A 17850-nucleotide genomic window follows, 5' to 3' on the forward strand; every position below is an offset into this window, starting at 1 on the left:
TCAATTAATGTTCATGCTACTGTATAATATGGAATGGGAAATTTAGTTGTCTGAAGTAGTATGAAAACAATAATAAATAATGACACTATAGAGCCTTTACTAAAGAATTTCTAGCATGCTCCCTGCAAGGTTTTCATTCCCTTTTCTATTTTCAGTTCAAGTAAATGGGAGCTGCTGAGCCCCAAGGAGAAGATTCTGCTTCTGAGGAAAGACAATGACGGAGAATTCTGGTATTGGACTTGGGGACTTGGACAAATGTCCTGGCCTACATTTGAAAACCCATCCAGCAGACGTTTATTGGATGCCTCATGGGTGCCAACCTCATGTACAGAGATCAGTAAGGCACCATCCCTTTAGGAGCTCACTGTCTAGCAGGACAAACAGTGCTTATAAATAAACAGTCACTGTCTCTGTGATGAGAGTAGAGGCCACTAGGGTGGAGCTCAGCGAGGGCTCAGCCAGCCTGTTTCCCCCTCTCTGGCTTCCTCTCTGCTCTCTTGCTCAATATATTCCAAGCAGGTTTTGCCTTTTTTGTCCTGAAAAGGCCGTGAGGTAGGAAGAGACTGCAAAGTCTCGTCATAGGGGAGGCCTCCGACCAATGCCCTCTAGAGCAGAGTAACACTGCCACCCACTCTGGAGCTGCTCACCTCATTTTTTGAAAGGCCACCAAGACATCCTGAGCTGATGCTGCTTCTAGGTGTCTGAAATGGACCCATCAGTTCTCCTTTGCTTTTGCTCACCACTGTTACTGTGAATGTCAACCCTCGTTCCAAGGACTGCTCCCATTAACCACCCAGTACAGCCTGCCACCGCCCTCTCCCTTTGGAAGGCCTTTCACTGAACTCAAGCTCTGCAAATTCCTGTTTTTTCCACTTTATGGTTAAGTAAACTGAGCATCAGACAGCTTAAATAGAGTGTCGCAGTCCACAAGTTAGCAAGTAGGGGCAAAGATCTTCATGAATTAATGAGAAAGAACTGATATGTAATTCTTATTGAACATTTGTAGATAAAACAAATGACTAGTTAGCTATGCCTTAATTCAGCTGCTATCACCATGATTCCAGAAACTGGAACATCTCCCCCAGTCAGCCATGTGGCTGGCTGCTTCCACCCAGAGGGTGGGGCTTCTCAGTAGCTCCAACTCCCCACGATGGACCCTCACAGGGATCTAGCCAGCCCCAGCTCATGTGCCCATCGCCAGCTCAGCTCTGCACAAGAGCTGGTGTCTTTGTCCATGAGAGGGCTGGGATGCCCACTGCTCCGTTTCACCCTCCCCATGGGTCCTGATGACTAGGCGTTATCTGGTCCATCTCTTTGTGCTTTTCCTTCTTCCTCTCCACGGGATGACGCTGCAGGACTTTAAAACACATTTTGTGCTCCTGGTTATCTGTAAACTGACCCCAGGCCTGTTGAGCCAGGAGGTGGCCCAGAAGTGGACGTACACCATGCGGGAGGGGAGATGGGAGAAGCGGAGCACAGCTGGTGGCCAGAGGCAGTTGCTGCAGGGTGAGCATGTGCACAGGAGCAGGGCTCTCAGGGTGAGGTTTTGGGCGGGGGTGTGAGGGTGACTGCACAGAGGGGTGCAGCACAAATTCTGCATTGGCTGAGTGGGGAGGAGGCTCTGCTTGCCTCACTGTGTGTTGGGGCCCTGGGCTATGACCACAGGGAAGACGGGGCACCTTTGGTCCCAGTGTGCACCAAGGCAGAGTCCTCTCAGTCAAACTGCCAGCCTGTGGGGTAGCATCCTCCCAGAGGGTTGCCCTGTCCCAGTCAGCACCAGGGGTCACAGGCACACAGGCATGGTAAAAGCAGGGGCAAAGGAGAATCATTTTTAGTGTTAGGACAAGACCACTGAAAACACTGAAGTAACCACCCCCTAACTAGGCAGGATTGAAATAGAAATTGTATAGGGCCCTTGTCACCTGGAGCCTGGGAGAAACACAAAGCCAGCGCTTCCCAGGCTCCCTAGATACGGGAGACAAACCTGTCTGGACTCGCAAGTTGGGACAGGTTTGGTGACCCTGTCCCTTCCTCCACTTTGGAGATAGTGAGCCATCCCTTTTGAAGGCAAGGCCTGTGGGGTGTGACCTCAGCAGGCCAGGGTGGCCTTAGCTCTGGAGTCCCCCTTTTGACACAGTATTTCCCTCAAAGTCTGAAGCTGACTTAAGCCAAGGTTTTGCATCTATTAAAATGCAAAGGCCCCTAGGATCATGGTCACCTCCCCAGGGAGTTAATACAATTGCTTACTCAGGTAGCACATGCCTGTGGGGTATAACACCTGGGCCAGGCACTGAGCAAGACATAGAGGCTACAGTGGTGGGAACAACTCCAGTCAGTGTGTCTGGAGAAGACCTCCAGGTGGAAGAGCAAGGTGGGAGGGCAAAGAGCCAAGGTTGAAGGGACCCCGACCCTGTCCCGATGGGCCTTAGGGTGGAAAAGGCCTCCAGGTGGAAGAGCAAGGTGGAAGGACGTAGATCCAAGGTTGAAGGGACTCCGACTCTGTCCCAATGGGCCTCAGGGTGTCAATCCTGGCAGAGGCGTCCTCAGACTGTTCACCTCTTAGTGGTTTGGCAAGCAGGATGCATGGGGATCCGGGGCCCATTCTCACCTTGCTGTGTTCTGCTCCAGACACATTTTGGAAGAACCCGCAGTTCCTGCTGTCTGTCTGGAGGCCTGAGGAGGGCAGGAGATCCCTGAGGCCCTGCAGCGTGCTGGTGTCCCTGCTCCAGAAGCCCAGCCACAGGTGCCGCAAGCAGAAGGCTCTCCTCGCCATTGGCTTCTACATCTATAGGGTAGGTGGACCTCTGAACCACAGGGGCATGGGACCAACCATGGGGGTCACCAACAGTTACCATGTCTTCCTGTTTCTTGTCTTCATCACCATCTATTTCTGTTCACAGACCTGGGTTTTCAAATCCAGGCTCTGTCCTTTAGGAACATGTGATTTAGAGCAAGTCACCTTCTTGCACTAGGCCATCAGTTTCTACAATGATATTTAGGCAAAGGGTAGAATAAAAGAGGATTATGTGGTAGTGCTTGTTATTGTGCCTGGCACATAGTATAATCAATGTTGGCTTCCTTTTCCTCTCCCCAAAAGCCAAGCATTCTTTCCCTCCCTCTTTTCCAGAATTTCCAATGATAGATTAAAATGTCACTGATAGAACAGCAGGTCTTGTGGGAGGGGACAGAGCTTCTGGGTAGGGCCTTGTATATCAGCTTCTATTCGGGTTTCAGTTTATGAAAGAGCCAGATTCCCTGCCTAATGAGATCTCTCTTTTGTTTTGTTTTGTTTTTTAGATGAACAAGGTGAGTTCTGCACTTGACCGGGTGGCCCTATTTTGGGGTGATATCACATGTGGCCAAGCCTCCACAGGATTTAGTTAGACTGGAGCAGGCTTATACTGCGTAAGAAGCTATGATAATTCCTGATGATGAGAATGTCTGCCCACTGCCTGTGTGTATATGAAAGTAAAGCACATCTGTTAATCTTTTTTATCCAAAGACCCCCAAGAGATCCTCCTGCATCTGTTGGAAAGTCTTAGAGCCTAGCATAGAAGCAATAAATTTTAGAATTTATTAAATTCCTACACAAATACCTAGGGCTAGTATTGAAGACCATCACAGCATAGGAAAGATGATAAATTACAATCTTGACTGGGTTATGAAACCCAAAATAAAATAGATTTAAAACATACAGGACATCAAAGACCATGCAGCCCACCTCCCTAGGGAGAAAGGACAAAGGCTTGGGGACATGTGGCAGGAGCATGAGCAGAGGGACAAGAACACTTCTGTGCATCAGCTGCTGTGGCAGCCAGGAGGGGTCAGGTAGGAAGGCCCAAGGAATCCCAGCTTCTGAGGGGGGCAGCTATTATTTTATTTCCCAAAGAAAACAGGAGTAAAACGCTTACTTTTCTCAGGTTGGATTGAATCAAGTAAAAGGATTATTGTAGAGAAACCATTTTACACAGGGTCTTTTTTTGTTGTTTTTCTCGCAGGAACACTGAACACTCTCAAATTTGTCTATTAATTTAAAAAGAAAAAGTTATTTATGTCATGCCTACTTCTAAATAGAATTTGGGTCAACCTACAATAAAAAAGTATAAATGGAGGAAACCTGCAAATCAGCTACAAAATTTCAAAGCCATTAAAAAATAACAAAGGGATGAGAGCTAGGTAGGCAGTTGCTTCTACCACGAAAACTAAACCCAGGACAGTTACCATGGCTCATTATACAATTTAGCTCTGAGATTCCTAGTAGCCCATGGCAAAGAGGGCAATTGGATGATTCCCTAGTTCTCATTGTCTTAGAAAAGAATGCCTACATCATCAGGATATGTATTTTATTTCCCAAACATTGAGGAATTTGCTAAATATCTGTTTATGTGGGTGGGTGATGTCTTTGTTAGCAGTTGTGTATAAACTGGAGAGAGGATCCTGGTGTGGGTCCCCTCTCCCTCTACAGCCCTGAGTGAAAACAAAGGGGAGAGGAAGCAAGAGAGAAAAATAGGGAGAGATGGAGAAACAAAGGATGCAGAGAGAGAGAGAGAGAGAGAGAGAGAGAAAGAGAATATGAATCAGATAAAACAAAGCAGATACCCAAGAAATGTCAGATGTCAGAACCAGAGCCCTGATTCGGGTCTTCTGAGCTCTTGTCCAGTTCTCTTTGTCCTTTACAAGGGTGTTTTCCCTGAGATGATGCGGAATGTCCAGCTTATCTGTGTGTAGCTGTGTGGTGTAAGTGGGAATGTGGTGGTGGTCCATCTGTATCTGTGACCATAAGTCATGCCACATCACATACATGGAGGCAGCATCAGGAAGGGTAAAGAACAGGAGCATTGGAACTCAGCTGTCCTTAATTCCCATCAGGCTGGGACTGTAACCAGCTGATGACTCTGGGCAGATGACCTAACCTATCTAAGCCTCAGAGCCCTCAACTGTAAAATGGAAGGCACAGGGAAATTCCTCACGTCATTTAGTGCTGTTGTTGTTTTTAAGGTAAGTCAAATGAAATGACACGTGTTTATGTAGTCCCTGATAGCTTCCAGCAAAGGTGCAGTCCTCCACACACATATTCTGGTTTTTCCTTTCCTCCCCACTTGTTTTGTCCTCCACTAGGGCATATTGGATTTGGCAGAGCAGGGGCCACCTTAGTCCTGGCTCAGAGCTTTGAGGGCCTCAGGCCTGGCCACTGCCCTGGGTCATCACCTACATTGCTGTTCTTCTGTCCTCTACCCACAGTACCATGATGACCAGAGGAGACTGCCCCCCGAGTTCTTCCAGAGAAACACTCCTCTGAGCCAGCCTGATAGGTTTCTCAGGGAGAAAGAAGTGAGTCAGGAGCTGTGTCTGGAACCAGGGACGTACCTCATTGTGCCCTGCACATTGGAGGCCCACCAGAAGTCAGAGTTCATCCTCCGGGTCTTCTCCAGGAAGCACATCTTTTAGTAAGGACACAAGGTCTCTCCTAGAGGGTGGGGACCACTTGGGTGAGGACAGTCAAGGAGGGTAAGGTTGGAAATGGCAGAGACCAGGGTCTCTGCTGCTGAGACAGAAGAGAGATGGGGAGAGCAGGAGACCAAGTGACTTTCTGCATGGAGAACATCCCTCCCATTCCTTCCCACCCTCCTTCCACTCACAAACTAACACCATGCTAGACGTTGGAGAGAAAAAGATAAAACACACATGGCTTCTGCCCTCCTGAAGTTCAAGGTCTGGAAAGAACACAGATATGTGAGCAGTTATTGATCTTCCAGTGCATCCAGTGTAAGCATTTTATATGTACAGGGTGTTACAAGAGCCTCAAGGAGGAGAATTTGAGCCAATTCCTACGGTCCTGGGGGAAGCAGGAGTGGCTTCAGGGAGGGGGTGACTATTAAAAGATGCATAGGGGTTGTTCAAATGAGGGGAGGCTGTCATGAACTAGCAGGCTTCCATTCTAGTACTGTATCCAGTTGAATAAATGTGCACATATCCCAACCGAACATATTATTTTGCCTACGATTGTTTTACCTGCCAGGTTTTGTGTTTTTTGTTTTGTTTTGTTTGTTTGTTTTTTATGTCTTGGCCACAGGTAGTTTGACTTGATCTCAGGCAGGCCCCACTGCCATGTCAGACCACTAAGTCTCATGCTCATCTTTTAAGACTAGTTAGATGAGGGTGCAGGGAATTACAAGCAGTGTGCTGTGCACATGGCTGGAATGTACCTTCAAGGGGAAACAGGAAGTGAGGTGTGAGAGCTGGGCGGGCCCTTGTGGTGCCTCAGTGAAGGAACATGGAAGACGAGCTCCCAGGAGAGGGGGAAGATTGGCCAAGAAATTCCCAAGAGGAAACTCTGGGTTTTTTCTTTGTTTATTTGTTCTCAGTGAAATTGGCAGCAATTCTGGTGTTGTCTTCTCGAAGGTGAGTAGTCTGGTGGAATTCCATATGGCTGAGACTGCTTTCCAAGCCAGGATGTTGGGTTTCTCCCTTCAAGTTAAGGAGTCAGGGGAGGAGATATGCAGATCCTTACAGACCCTGTTCTGTGGCAAACATTACCTGTTATATCCTAACAGTACCTGGGCTTTGCTGTTTTTGCACCAACAAAGAGTAGAGAACTACCCTTCTGATCAGGTCCTTGTCACTGATGGTCCAGAGCCCCAGCTGCATGAGTTACATCTCTACTTTCCTCTGCTTCTCTTTATCTGGTGTTTCTTTTGTCCATTTCACTGTTTGTGATTTCCCCAGAGTCACGGAAAATTGGAGAAGCAAGGGCTTTTTGTAAATGCTATGGTGTAAAATTAAAGACAATGCGAAGTCAAGCTCATGGATTTCAGAAACCTGGAAGCCATGAGACATTAGGGTGTGCATGAAAGTCCATTTATACAGGTGAATAATTATGTCTTTCTATGTGTCTCTTCCTATAGGAGATAGAAGACCAAAATGAAAGGCAGAATGAATTCTTCACCAAATTCTTTGAAAAGGTTAGTTGAACAGGTATGGTGGGGGGTGAGGAAGAGCAGGGGACAAAGTGGAGCTTATCATTTTATAAAGTATAGGTTTGCATCTGCTTGAGGCTGCATAGAAACTGTGATTTAAGGCTACCTATTCCCCAAACTGCCACTTTCTATTAAAGTCCTCACGTTTTTAGACAAATAAATAGAGCCATTGTCTAGAAGGCTCCTGTAAAAAGATTCTCTGTTCTTGGAAGCTCCATTGATTAGTTGTAGGGAAAGCAACTTTAATCTTTCATCCCTGAGAAAATAGGATATAGCAGAGTACAGTGTCAGAGTTGGGAGTGGGACAGGGGGTGGGGGGTGCAGAGCATGACAATGACAAGCTCTGGGGGCCTTGGGGAGGGCCATTGGAGGGGAGCCCAGGGAGAAGGGGCCCTTGAGTGGTCACCTGGAGAGGGAGTGGGACTGATAAGAAGGGGGAGGGCCTGGGACACACACTTGGTCTCTGTGGCTTCTTCCCTTGGGCTGACCCAGATGTGAGTCTAGCAAGGGCTAATGGTGTGAGTGCGGGTCTCTGGAGGCCACGCTTTCCAAACTTGCAAGACACTTAGGAATAGGGTGAGAAACATACTGGAGATCTGGGATCTGATATTAGAGCAATGTCACTAAACCAGAGAACATGAGCCCCTTATGTTAGTGACACTCCTGACTTAAAGTCACAATTTACCTGCCTTGCCCATCTGGAATTTTGTTTAATGTAGCTGGAGAGGAGAAATCAGAATCCTATGTGTATTGTTTATTAAAGTCTTCCTCCATACCAGTGGTTTCCAAACATTTGATGCTGCAATCCTTTTATCAAATGAAGTCTGATAGAGAATCCCAATCTATATAAAACAACTAAAAATTGCATATTATGAATATGCCTCAGTTTTAAAAATTCAGATGTTTGATACTTACATTTCATTGATATATTTTAAAATCAAATGTTCATATAAAGAGTTTCTTTTAATAAACTCTAAGATTAAAATCTGGAGTTTTGACTGATGACATTTTATTGAGAATGAAATTCAAACCAAATTGTTGGCTAAACTTCAGCAGCACCTGGATATCACCTTCGAAAATCACTGTTCTTAAAGCCTACTTAAGGCCGGGCGCGGTGGCTCACGCTTGTAATCCCAGCACTTTGGGAGGCCGAGGCGGGTGGATCACGAGGTCAGGAGATAGAGACCACGGTGAAACCCCGTCTCTACTAAAAATACAAAAAAAAATTAGCCGGGCGTGGTGGCGGGCGCCTGTAGTCCCAGCTACTCGGAGAGGCTGAGGCAGGAGAATGGCATGAACCCGGGAGGCGGAGCTTGCAGTGAGCCGAGATTGCGCCACTGCACTCCAGCCTGGGCAACAGAGCGAGACTCCGTCTCAAAAAAAAAAAAAAAAAAAAAAAAAAAAAAGCCTACTTAAAAGTCATGCCCTGCCAGGGTTCTCTGGGGTTGGCACCCAGTTAAAAAGCATTGTGAAGTTCTTAGGAAATCCCAGTTTAATTTCATGGCCAGTCATATGATCCCTCTGCCATCTAATGAACCTTCAGTAACAGTTATTTTTTCTTGCCAATCTGCTTTCTATTCAGTATCCAGAAATTAATGCAGTTCAACTGCAGAACCTCCTGAACCAGATGACCTGGTCAAGTAAGTGTTGTAGAGCCATTCTGTAGGACTCAGAGGGGATGCAACTTTTCTTTTTTTTTGAGACGGAGTCTCGCTCTGTCGCCCAGGATGGAGTGCAGTGGCACAATCTCGGCTCACTGCAAGCTCCGCCTCCCGGGTTCACGCCATTCTCCTGCCTCAGCCTCTCCGAGTAGCTGGGACTACAAGCGCCCGCCACCACGCCCGGCTAATTTTTTTGTATTTTTAGTAGAGACGGGGTTTCACCGTGGTCTTAATCTCCTGATCTCGTGATCCGCCTGCCTCGGCCTCCCAAAGTGCTGGGATTACAAGCGCGAGCCACCGCGCCCAGCTGGGATGCAACTTTTCTAAACTCTGGCTTTGTTTCTCTTTCCCTTGGTGGGATATGTGAATTACTGAGCACTGGTCTGAACTGTGGCTATATTTTACACAAGGGTAGATTATGTGATCTGAAAAAGCAGTAGGGAAATTTATGCAGCTTTGAAAATCGTTATTATTATTTTGCTTACTTTGGGTATAGAGATATATGGCAGTGAAAATGAAGAGTCCTGCCATTTTGCTAGTCAGAAAGGAATAACTGAGTACCTCTTTCTTGGCATATCAATTCCATGTGGAAGAACTGCACACGTTTCCTCAACCTGGGATATAAATATTAAGTATTAACTAGCCTACCCAGGGAACTGTCTGATGAACTCATGTTAAATTATTCAGGCAACAAAACTCTGGAAAGAGAGAGCACACCACTTAGAAGAATTGCAAATGGGTAGCACAGAGGCTTTCATATGAAACCTGGGATAAATTATTAGAAAGGCTTACAGTCCATATAAAATATTTTATACATATATTTGGAGTGAGAAGAACACAGAATAAATAGGCTGATTTCTCCAGGGAGACGAATGAACTTCAAAGTAAAAAAATAAAACAACCAGAGTATTTGCTGCCAAAGTTAGATGATTGCTTCTTTCTATGAAGCCAAGATTTCAAATCCAGACAAATTACAGTCCAGGCTATTGTATGATTCAGAGTTTGAAACAATTTGCAGAAGACTTCTCAAAGCCAAATTCAGTTATCAGTAAAACAGCCAGAAGGAAAGACTCTAGGAATTGTAGAACGTAAGACTCCCCTTCCCGGCTGAAAAAAAATTCTAGGCTAATTCTAGGGAAATCACCTAGAAGCAATGGCTTGTGCACATTTAAAAGTTTTTAAAGGCCTTGATTGCATATATACAAAATGGTTTTCCAAAGCATTTATCAACAAATTGCTTTCATTTAGTCCTATGAGAGGGTTCTAGATGGATAGATCAGAGAAATACTGTATATTTTGGCAAAATATTTGGTGAGTCTCCCGTGATAAATGATAAAATGTGGGTTGGAAAATAATAATAGAAGATGTATTTACAACAAATCTTATCACCATTCCCAAGAGTTATACAAATATAAAACTAGAGGGATAATTCTATCCAGTTACAGGCAAGAGTCTATATGCTTAGATGTTTAGATGAGAGTTCTTAGATTCTGTCTGCCCTTGGTCCTGTTCATTTCCCCAATTTTTATTAATGTCTTGGAAGAAGACATGGAATATAGGCTTATTGGAGCTGCAGATGGCACAAAGCTGGGAGAAATCATTAATATAATAGATAGCAGAACTGAAATTCAGAATGTTTTCAACAAGCTGTGCCCAAACTAAAAAGATGAAATGTAGTCAGGAAGGTAATAAACCACTGCCATTTTGATATAGACCATTTTAAAATGGTAGCGCAAGTTCTTAACAGAAGAGACCTCATTTTTCTGGCAGTTTATGTGAAAGATATTTGGCTAATTTAGTTGACCTCTAGCTAACATGAACTAACTGTTTCAGGTTGCTGCTAAATAAGCTCATACAAATTCAGGCTGCATTTAATGGGAGCATTTAGATGTGCGTTTTTAAAACTGTGTTCCAGGAAATGTTAGAAACCAAGAGGTTTAGTAAGTGTTCCATGAAATAAAAGTGGTTAGCTTCTGTGGTCGATTGTACTTGGGTCTTTAGTACCTGACATACAGTAAAGTGCATGGTGAATGAAGAAAAGCATCAATAGATGCAAAGTATCCCACATTTCTTTGACCACAAAAGTCTTTCTCTGCAGAAAATCTCCTTTGAAACATAATTTGGGAAATGCTGACTGAAAACTGGAAGTGATAGGTCTACTGTATTCTGTTCAATCAAATTGCATCTGGAGGACTGTGTTCAAATCTTGGCACCATATTTCAAAGAGATACTGGCAAAATGTAGGGCTCAGAAAAGGGTGTCAAGGGTTTAGAAACCATTGCATCTGAGGAGTAGTTTGAGAAATATTCAGATGTTTAGAAGGGAAAGCAGAAGTCAAAGAAGAGACAAATACCATTTTATGCTTTTCTGGCGGTGAAACTAGGACCAGTGAGCCACTGTTATAGGAGGTTCCTTTGGACTTAATGAAAGAAGTTTCTCCTGACTGAAGTTCTTCACTCATGTGAAAAAGTGAGCACTGTAACTGACAGACCATCCATCAAGAAACCTGAGGAGGGCCGGGTGTGGTGGCTCACTCCTGTAATCCCAGCACTTTGGGAGGCCGAGATGGGTGGATTACTTGAGGTCAGGAGTTTGAGACCAGCCTGGCCAACATGGTGAAACGCTGTCTCTACCAAAAATATAAAAAATTAGCCAGATGTGGCGGTGTGCTCCTGTAATCCCAGCTACTCAGGAGGCTGAGGCAGGAGAATTGCTTGAATCCGGGAGGCAGAGGTTGCAGTGAGCCAAGATTGTGCCACTCCAGCCTGGGCGATAGAATGAGACTCCATCTGGAAAGAAAGGAAGGAAGGAAGGAAGGAAGGAAGGAAGGAAGGAAGGAAGGAAGGAAGGAAAGAAAGAAAGACAAACCAAGAAACCTGAGGAAAGAATCCCCCAATTTGGTTGGGAGCTTGAACAAGTTGACCTCTTGGATCTCTTTGAGATTTGGGAGTTTGATTCTATGATCCTGGCCCTCCCTAGGTACAAAGAGCATGTTCATTTGGCCCTCTGTGTGAGCAAATCCAAGCCATACCAGGCGTCCCCTACAGCATTTGACTTTCTCCATGGGTGTAGGAACGACCATCACCCCCGTCTCTCTGCTGCCTTCCGTTTTCACTCTTCCCAGCCCACGTACATGGTGGTCATCAGCTGGCCCACGCAACACTGCCTCTTTCTGCTCAGAAAAGGGGTGTGCAGACCTGGAGCCAGCCCCCATGTGGACTCTTTCGCTCCTTCACAGGTCTGGGGAGCAGACAGCCCTTCTTTAGCCTGGAAGCCTGCCGGGGGATCCTGGCCTTACTGGACGTATCCTTTCAGGTTTGTGGGTGGATGCTTGCTGTTGGTTGAGAGCTTCACTCTGGAGCTAGGCAGAGTATATTTGAATCCCAACCCCAATCCTTGCTAATTGTGGGATCCTGGACAAGTCACTGAGCCTCATTATGCATCCAGATGCTCATCTGAAGCATGGAGAGAGTGTTGAAACTTACTTAGTAGGATTAATGTGGGAATGCAAATGAGATAATACAGGTAAAATGCTGGGGTCAGAGGTATCATCTAATAGGTGACCAATATTAGCCATCCATCACAATAATCTCATTTCCTGGGAATGAGGATGAGGCAGCTAGAAGGTGGTGGTTAGTAACAGCTCTCCAGGTTTACAAGAGCCTTTACAAAAGCCTTGGGGCCCTATGTTTTCCATTTAATAACTGGGTGGTGGCTGCCCCCATGCACATATCAGGAAACTAGGGCTCAGGGAACTTAAACAACGTGCCACAAACTCAGCTGTCCTGTTTCTCAGCCCTGCAATTTTTCTAGCAAACACACTGCCTTTCTAAGTGGATAATTGTAATCAATGTTTGATCATCCATACTATGGAGAGGCATATTGAATAGATAGCCTAAGGGGGGTTGTAAAAACAAAAACAGTCTGCAGAAACTCAGAGACAGTGCAGGATTAGGTGTACAGGCATGGGGCAGGGCCCAGCTCTGTCACCAGCTGTATGAACTTGAACAAGATCAGACCCTCTCCAAGTGCTCATTTCATCACCTGGAACATGGAGGCGTTAATGCTGACCTCACCTGCTACAGGTGAAGTGTGTAACTCAGTGATGGATTCATGGTGAGGGCTCAAACAGAGATGGGGTGTGGTGGTACTTTGACCCAATGTCTCTGATGCTAGGGGTATCTGGGCATGGTTTACAAAGCCAATCATTAAACTTAAAAAAATGTAAAAGGCATCATTAGCCACTCTGTGCCTGACTCCTTCCATAAGCTGGTTTTTAAAATAATAATAAAAAAGGTTACTGTTTTTAAAATTTAAATCACATCAAATTGGCCATGTCAAAATATCCTGCCTCGATATGAATAGACCCTTCTCAAAAGAAGACATTTATGCAGCCAACAGTCACATGAAAAAAATGCTCATCATCACTGGTCATCAGAGAAATGCTAATCAAAACCACGAGATACCATCTCACACCAGTTAGAATGGTGATCATTAAAAAGTCAGGAAACAATAGATGCTGGAGAGGATGTGGATAAATAGGAACACTTTTACACTGTTGGTGGGACTGTAAACTAGTTCAACCATTGTGGAAGACAGTGTGACAATTCCTCAAGGATCTAGAACTAGAAATAGCATTTGACCCAGTGATCCCATTACTGGGTATATACCCAAAGGATTATAAATCATGCTGCTATAAAGACACATGTACACGTATGTTTATTGTGGCACTATTCACAATAGCAAAGACTTGGAACCAACCCAAATATCCATCAGTGATAGACTGGATTAAGAAAATGTGGCATATATACACCATGGAATACTATGCAGACATATAGAAGGATGAGTTCATGTTCTTTACAGGGACATGGATGCAGCTTGAAACCATCATTCTGAGCAAACTATCGCAAGGACAGAAAACCAAACACTGCGTGTTCTCACTTATAGGTGGGAATTGAATAATGAGAGCACTTGGACACAGGGTGGGGAACATCACACCCTGGGGCCTGTTGGGGGGTGGGGGCCAGGGTGAGGGATAACATTAGGAGAAATACCTAATGTAAATGACGAGTTAAAGGGGGCAGCAAACCAACATGGCACGTATACCTATGTAACAAACCTGCACATTGTGCACGTGTACCCATAAAGAACTCAATAAAGAATGCTAAGAAGAAAAAAAGTAGGAGTGAAAGGAAGAGGCAGTGGGGTATGTCATATTTAATTTGTTTATGTTTAGGTGTAAAAGACTTCAAGTATATTAAAATTATATCACCATCTATTAATACTACTGGTACTCCACTAGTGATAATAAAAGATAATATTTCATAGCATTAAAAAAATTCTGCCTCACTTAATGCTAGCTGTGGTCATCACCATCATCACCTCCATCATCATCACTTCTCCCAGTGCTGCTATGCTCTGGGCTCATTCTATTTTTTCCTAGCAAGAGTGAGGGAGCCCTGGGTTGGACTGGCCAGCGAAGTGAGGCCAACTAACGAAATCAGACATGATCAGACATTGAATGAGGCCATCCACAAATTGCACATCACTTTGTGGAGGGCTGATCACTGCCTCCAAAGCATGGATGGAACTCTCCCTGGCAGCTTTTACCTTAACCTATTAATCAGCTTAATGCATCGGGTACTATGAGCATCCAGGAATTCAGGGACCTGTGGAAGCAGCTGAAGCTCTCTCAGGTAAGAACAAGTCTTAACCACACCTCTTTGGAAAATGGTATAGGAATGGCAGTTCTGCAAAGCTGTAGAAGATACTTCTCTCCCCTGCAGCCCTTTATATCCAACTCACCAGACTTTCTCTATTCTCCCTTCAGTGAGCATTTCCTCCATCGGTCTCTTCCAAACTCAGAGAGCCAGTCGCAGCAGTCTCCTGAAGTTCCAAAACACATATCTGATCATGCTGCTTCCATACGAAAAGCTTTTTAAGACTCCCCATGGGCTTCAGAGAAAGTCCAAACTCCTTGGCACACTTGGCATTTAAAGTCTTTCATAAATTTGCTCCTTCTTGCTCTTCCAATCATTGCTCACAACTCACAACTCTCCCACTTGTCTCCTGAGTCAGAAAGCTGGAATCACTTTAAAGTGTGGATAGTGTGCTCACATTAAGCACATTTACCCACACCAAGACTGTCTATACCCCATGAGAAAAAGACTTTTCTGTTTCTCAGAAGCTTTGTTCTGCAGGAAACATGAGGTGATAGGATACCAGCATGGACTCTGCCATATTCTTATCCTGGCAGCAGGCCCTGCATGTGGAGCCTCAGATATCTTCAATAGCCCCTCTGCGGTGCTGACAGGGGGCACACAGGGGCTCTCAGATGGTGCTTGGAAATGCCTGGCTTCCTGAACCTCTTATCTGGTTCTTTGCAGAAGGTTTTCCACAAGCAAGACCATGGGTCAGGATACCTGAACTGGGAGCAGCTGCATGCTGCCATGAGAGAGGCAGGTAGGCACAGGAAGAGCTGCAGCTGTGGGCACACACGGGCAGGGTGCACACTCATCAGGCAGAGGAGAGGGGACGTGTGGCATGCTGAAGTAACTCTGATACGCAGTGTGACTCTCAAAGACGTAGATCTGCAATCAACACAAACATTTTTTATGATTGTCACTGTGATCCTAGCCAACATTGATGGAGGGTTGGCACATTCAACTTCTTATTTAATCTTCAACAACACCTTGTTATAATCCTCACTTCACAGAGGAAGAAATTGAAGCTCAATTGCCTGGGGTTTAAATTTAGGACTACTGGGCTCCCAAGCAGGTACTTTTGAGCACTTAGCAGACTGCCTCCTTCCTTGAAGGCCAGTAACATACTTGATGAAAACAGCCTCATGCTCGTTGCCTTAACAGACAGGGGTGAGGAGTAGGGATTAAATAAAATAAATTGGTTAAACAATTAAACAATTCAAAATGAACCCTATAAAAGGAGATTTCCATGCTATCAGGATTCAGGTCCCTAAACTGGAGGGACAATTGAAGGGGCCTTGGGCAGGAGGGGAGCTGGGTGCAAGCCCCCAACATCCACAGCAGGAGCTTACGCTCAATGCAGGAATCGTGCTCAGTGATGATGTCTGTCAGCTGATGCTCATCCGCTACGGCGGCCCCCGCCTCCAGATGGACTTTGTCAGCTTCGTCCACTTGATGCTGCGTGTAGAGAACATGGGGGGTGAGCCGGTGGGAAGCTGGGGAGGGCCAGGTCTTCCTCTGCTGCCCCATGACTTCCCACCTGTCCCTAGTTTAAGCACAAGGGAGGACAGCCGCCATCTCAGAAACAGGTCAAACCAGGGAAGCTGTGGGGACCTCCAGCCAAGTGCCTGTGAACCCTGGCTGCAGATACCCAAACTCATTTGTTTCCTGCCTTGTTCCAGAGACAAAGGCTTGAAGTGGCTCACTTATCATAGGTGTGGCTGCATGTGGTCACATGTTGGCTGACATTAGGTTCCCTCTCGTTTTCAGAATGGATGTGGTTAAGGTGAGATATATGAGAGGAACTAATTCATAATGTTTCCAATACACACATTAGCTGTATTCCTTTCTGCTGCATTTTCACAGATGTCTTCCAAAACTTAACCCAAGATGGCAAAGGGATATACCTCCAGAAGCCAGAGGTAAGACTTGCCCCAAGGAGGTGGCTCATGTCATCTTAGGTAGAGGTGGCCCTTGCAGGACCATGCTCTTGTGAAGGAGAAGGGCTCTGGGGACCCGTTATTCTGCTGAATTTGAAATTGAGCACTACATTCGTTGCACTCATTCATTCATTCATTCATTCACCCATCAAATATTTTCTGAGCACCCACTTTGTGCCAGGCACATATGAAAGGTGTATCCAATAACTCTGATTGCAATAATGCCATGTGACAAATTTACAAAACTTCAGCAGCATATGTATGACAAGCACTTATTAGCTTCCGAGTCACATGGCTGGGAGTCAGTGGATCTCAGCTGGCTTGCTCATATATCTGTGGGTTGGCTGAGGGTTTTGCTGGGTACCTGAATTGAGGAAACTCTGCCTAGGTTTGTTCTTCCCAGGGAAATGGGAGAAACCCAAGAAAGCAAGCTTAAACACGGTAGGCCTCTGAAACCAAGGCTCCTATCTGGCACGCCTGCAAGTCATTCTGTTGTCCAAAGCAAGTCACATGGCCAAGCCCATTTCCTCCTCTTTCATATCACTTTGCAGACACGGCAGGATGTGTTGAATGAATGAGGTGATATGCCTAGAAGACAAATTTATGTGTGAAACTGATTATCTTCCCTGATCATTCAAAATGCACTGATTTATTGAGCAGCTGCTAGCTGCCAGGTGTAGCGCTAGGTAATGTTCATTGCAAGGACATTGGAGTCCGGAGTTCAATCCTCTGCTCTTTTATTCTGCAACCCTTCCTCTGATATGGCCTCTTAGAAATGATTCAGTCAAAGCTGGAAAGTTTTTCTTGATGTCAAATGACCATTTTACGGAATTGCTTTCCAAGCTGTAGGGACCTGCAGCCTGTGTCACCCCTCAGTCCCTCCAAGATTTGGTGTCAAGTGGGATTCCACTGGAGGGCCAATGGCCAGAATTTTCAGGGCCTATCCCTGAACTGCTTAGCCCCACACTTGAGTGCTGGGGCATCACTCCCGATCCCAGGCAATCCTTCCATAGTGGCAGGCTCAGGTCTGGGAGAATATGACAACACAAATGTGGCACCCGAAATAGGACAGCCCAAAACTGAGCAGGGTCCAGTGGGCAAAGAGCTATCACAGGAAGAGAACTGCACTGGGGTCTGAGAACTGGGTTGAAGCCACAACGCTTCTTGTAATTAGCCGTGGGACCGTAGGCAAATTACATTAAATCTCTGGGCCTCAGCTGCCCCACAGGTGAAATGAGTGGAACTAGGTGGTCTCTGAGATTGCCTTCAGCTGTGACCATCTCCGGTTCAATGAGGATCAGGACCACCCAAGGTCTGCAGGGAATGGCAGCCACCTTGTTGGATTTCACGCTGAGGCTTTCTCTGACACCATTGGTAACTTCACTATTCTCAGCTTTATCATTCTGAGGGATTGGCCTGGGGAGTGGTTTCCCCAGAGGTCCCCTCTATGTGAGTTAGAGGGGTTGTTCATCACACCCACATAAAGCTGTCAGACCAAGGTGCCCATAAATGTAAACATGTAGAATATGCTTTAATGGATTTCTGCTACCCTGCCAGTTTGCACACCTGC

General features: G+C 45.6%; 1 protein-coding gene across 1 annotated transcript in view; it reads left to right on the top strand.

Moving 5' to 3' along the window:
* The window catches only part of CAPN14 (calpain 14), an 88652-nt gene that overhangs the window by 39454 nt on the left and 31348 nt on the right, over window positions 1-17850 (top strand). The window contains exons 11-23 of the mRNA XM_063622742.1: window positions 156-229; window positions 1342-1506; window positions 2629-2792; window positions 3298-3306; window positions 5242-5447; window positions 6366-6402; window positions 6906-6962; window positions 8560-8617; window positions 11877-11941; window positions 14266-14334; window positions 15025-15100; window positions 15704-15820; window positions 16207-16262. Of these exons, the coding sequence (XP_063478812.1) occupies window positions 156-229; window positions 1342-1506; window positions 2629-2792; window positions 3298-3306; window positions 5242-5447; window positions 6366-6402; window positions 6906-6962; window positions 8560-8617; window positions 11877-11941; window positions 14266-14334; window positions 15025-15100; window positions 15704-15820; window positions 16207-16262 (1153 nt within the window). The remainder of the gene's footprint in view (window positions 1-155; window positions 230-1341; window positions 1507-2628; window positions 2793-3297; window positions 3307-5241; window positions 5448-6365; window positions 6403-6905; window positions 6963-8559; window positions 8618-11876; window positions 11942-14265; window positions 14335-15024; window positions 15101-15703; window positions 15821-16206; window positions 16263-17850) is intronic.

This window comes from Symphalangus syndactylus, chromosome 18, assembly GCF_028878055.3.
Source record: "Symphalangus syndactylus isolate Jambi chromosome 18, NHGRI_mSymSyn1-v2.1_pri, whole genome shotgun sequence".
Taxonomy (NCBI): domain Eukaryota; kingdom Metazoa; phylum Chordata; class Mammalia; order Primates; family Hylobatidae; genus Symphalangus; species Symphalangus syndactylus.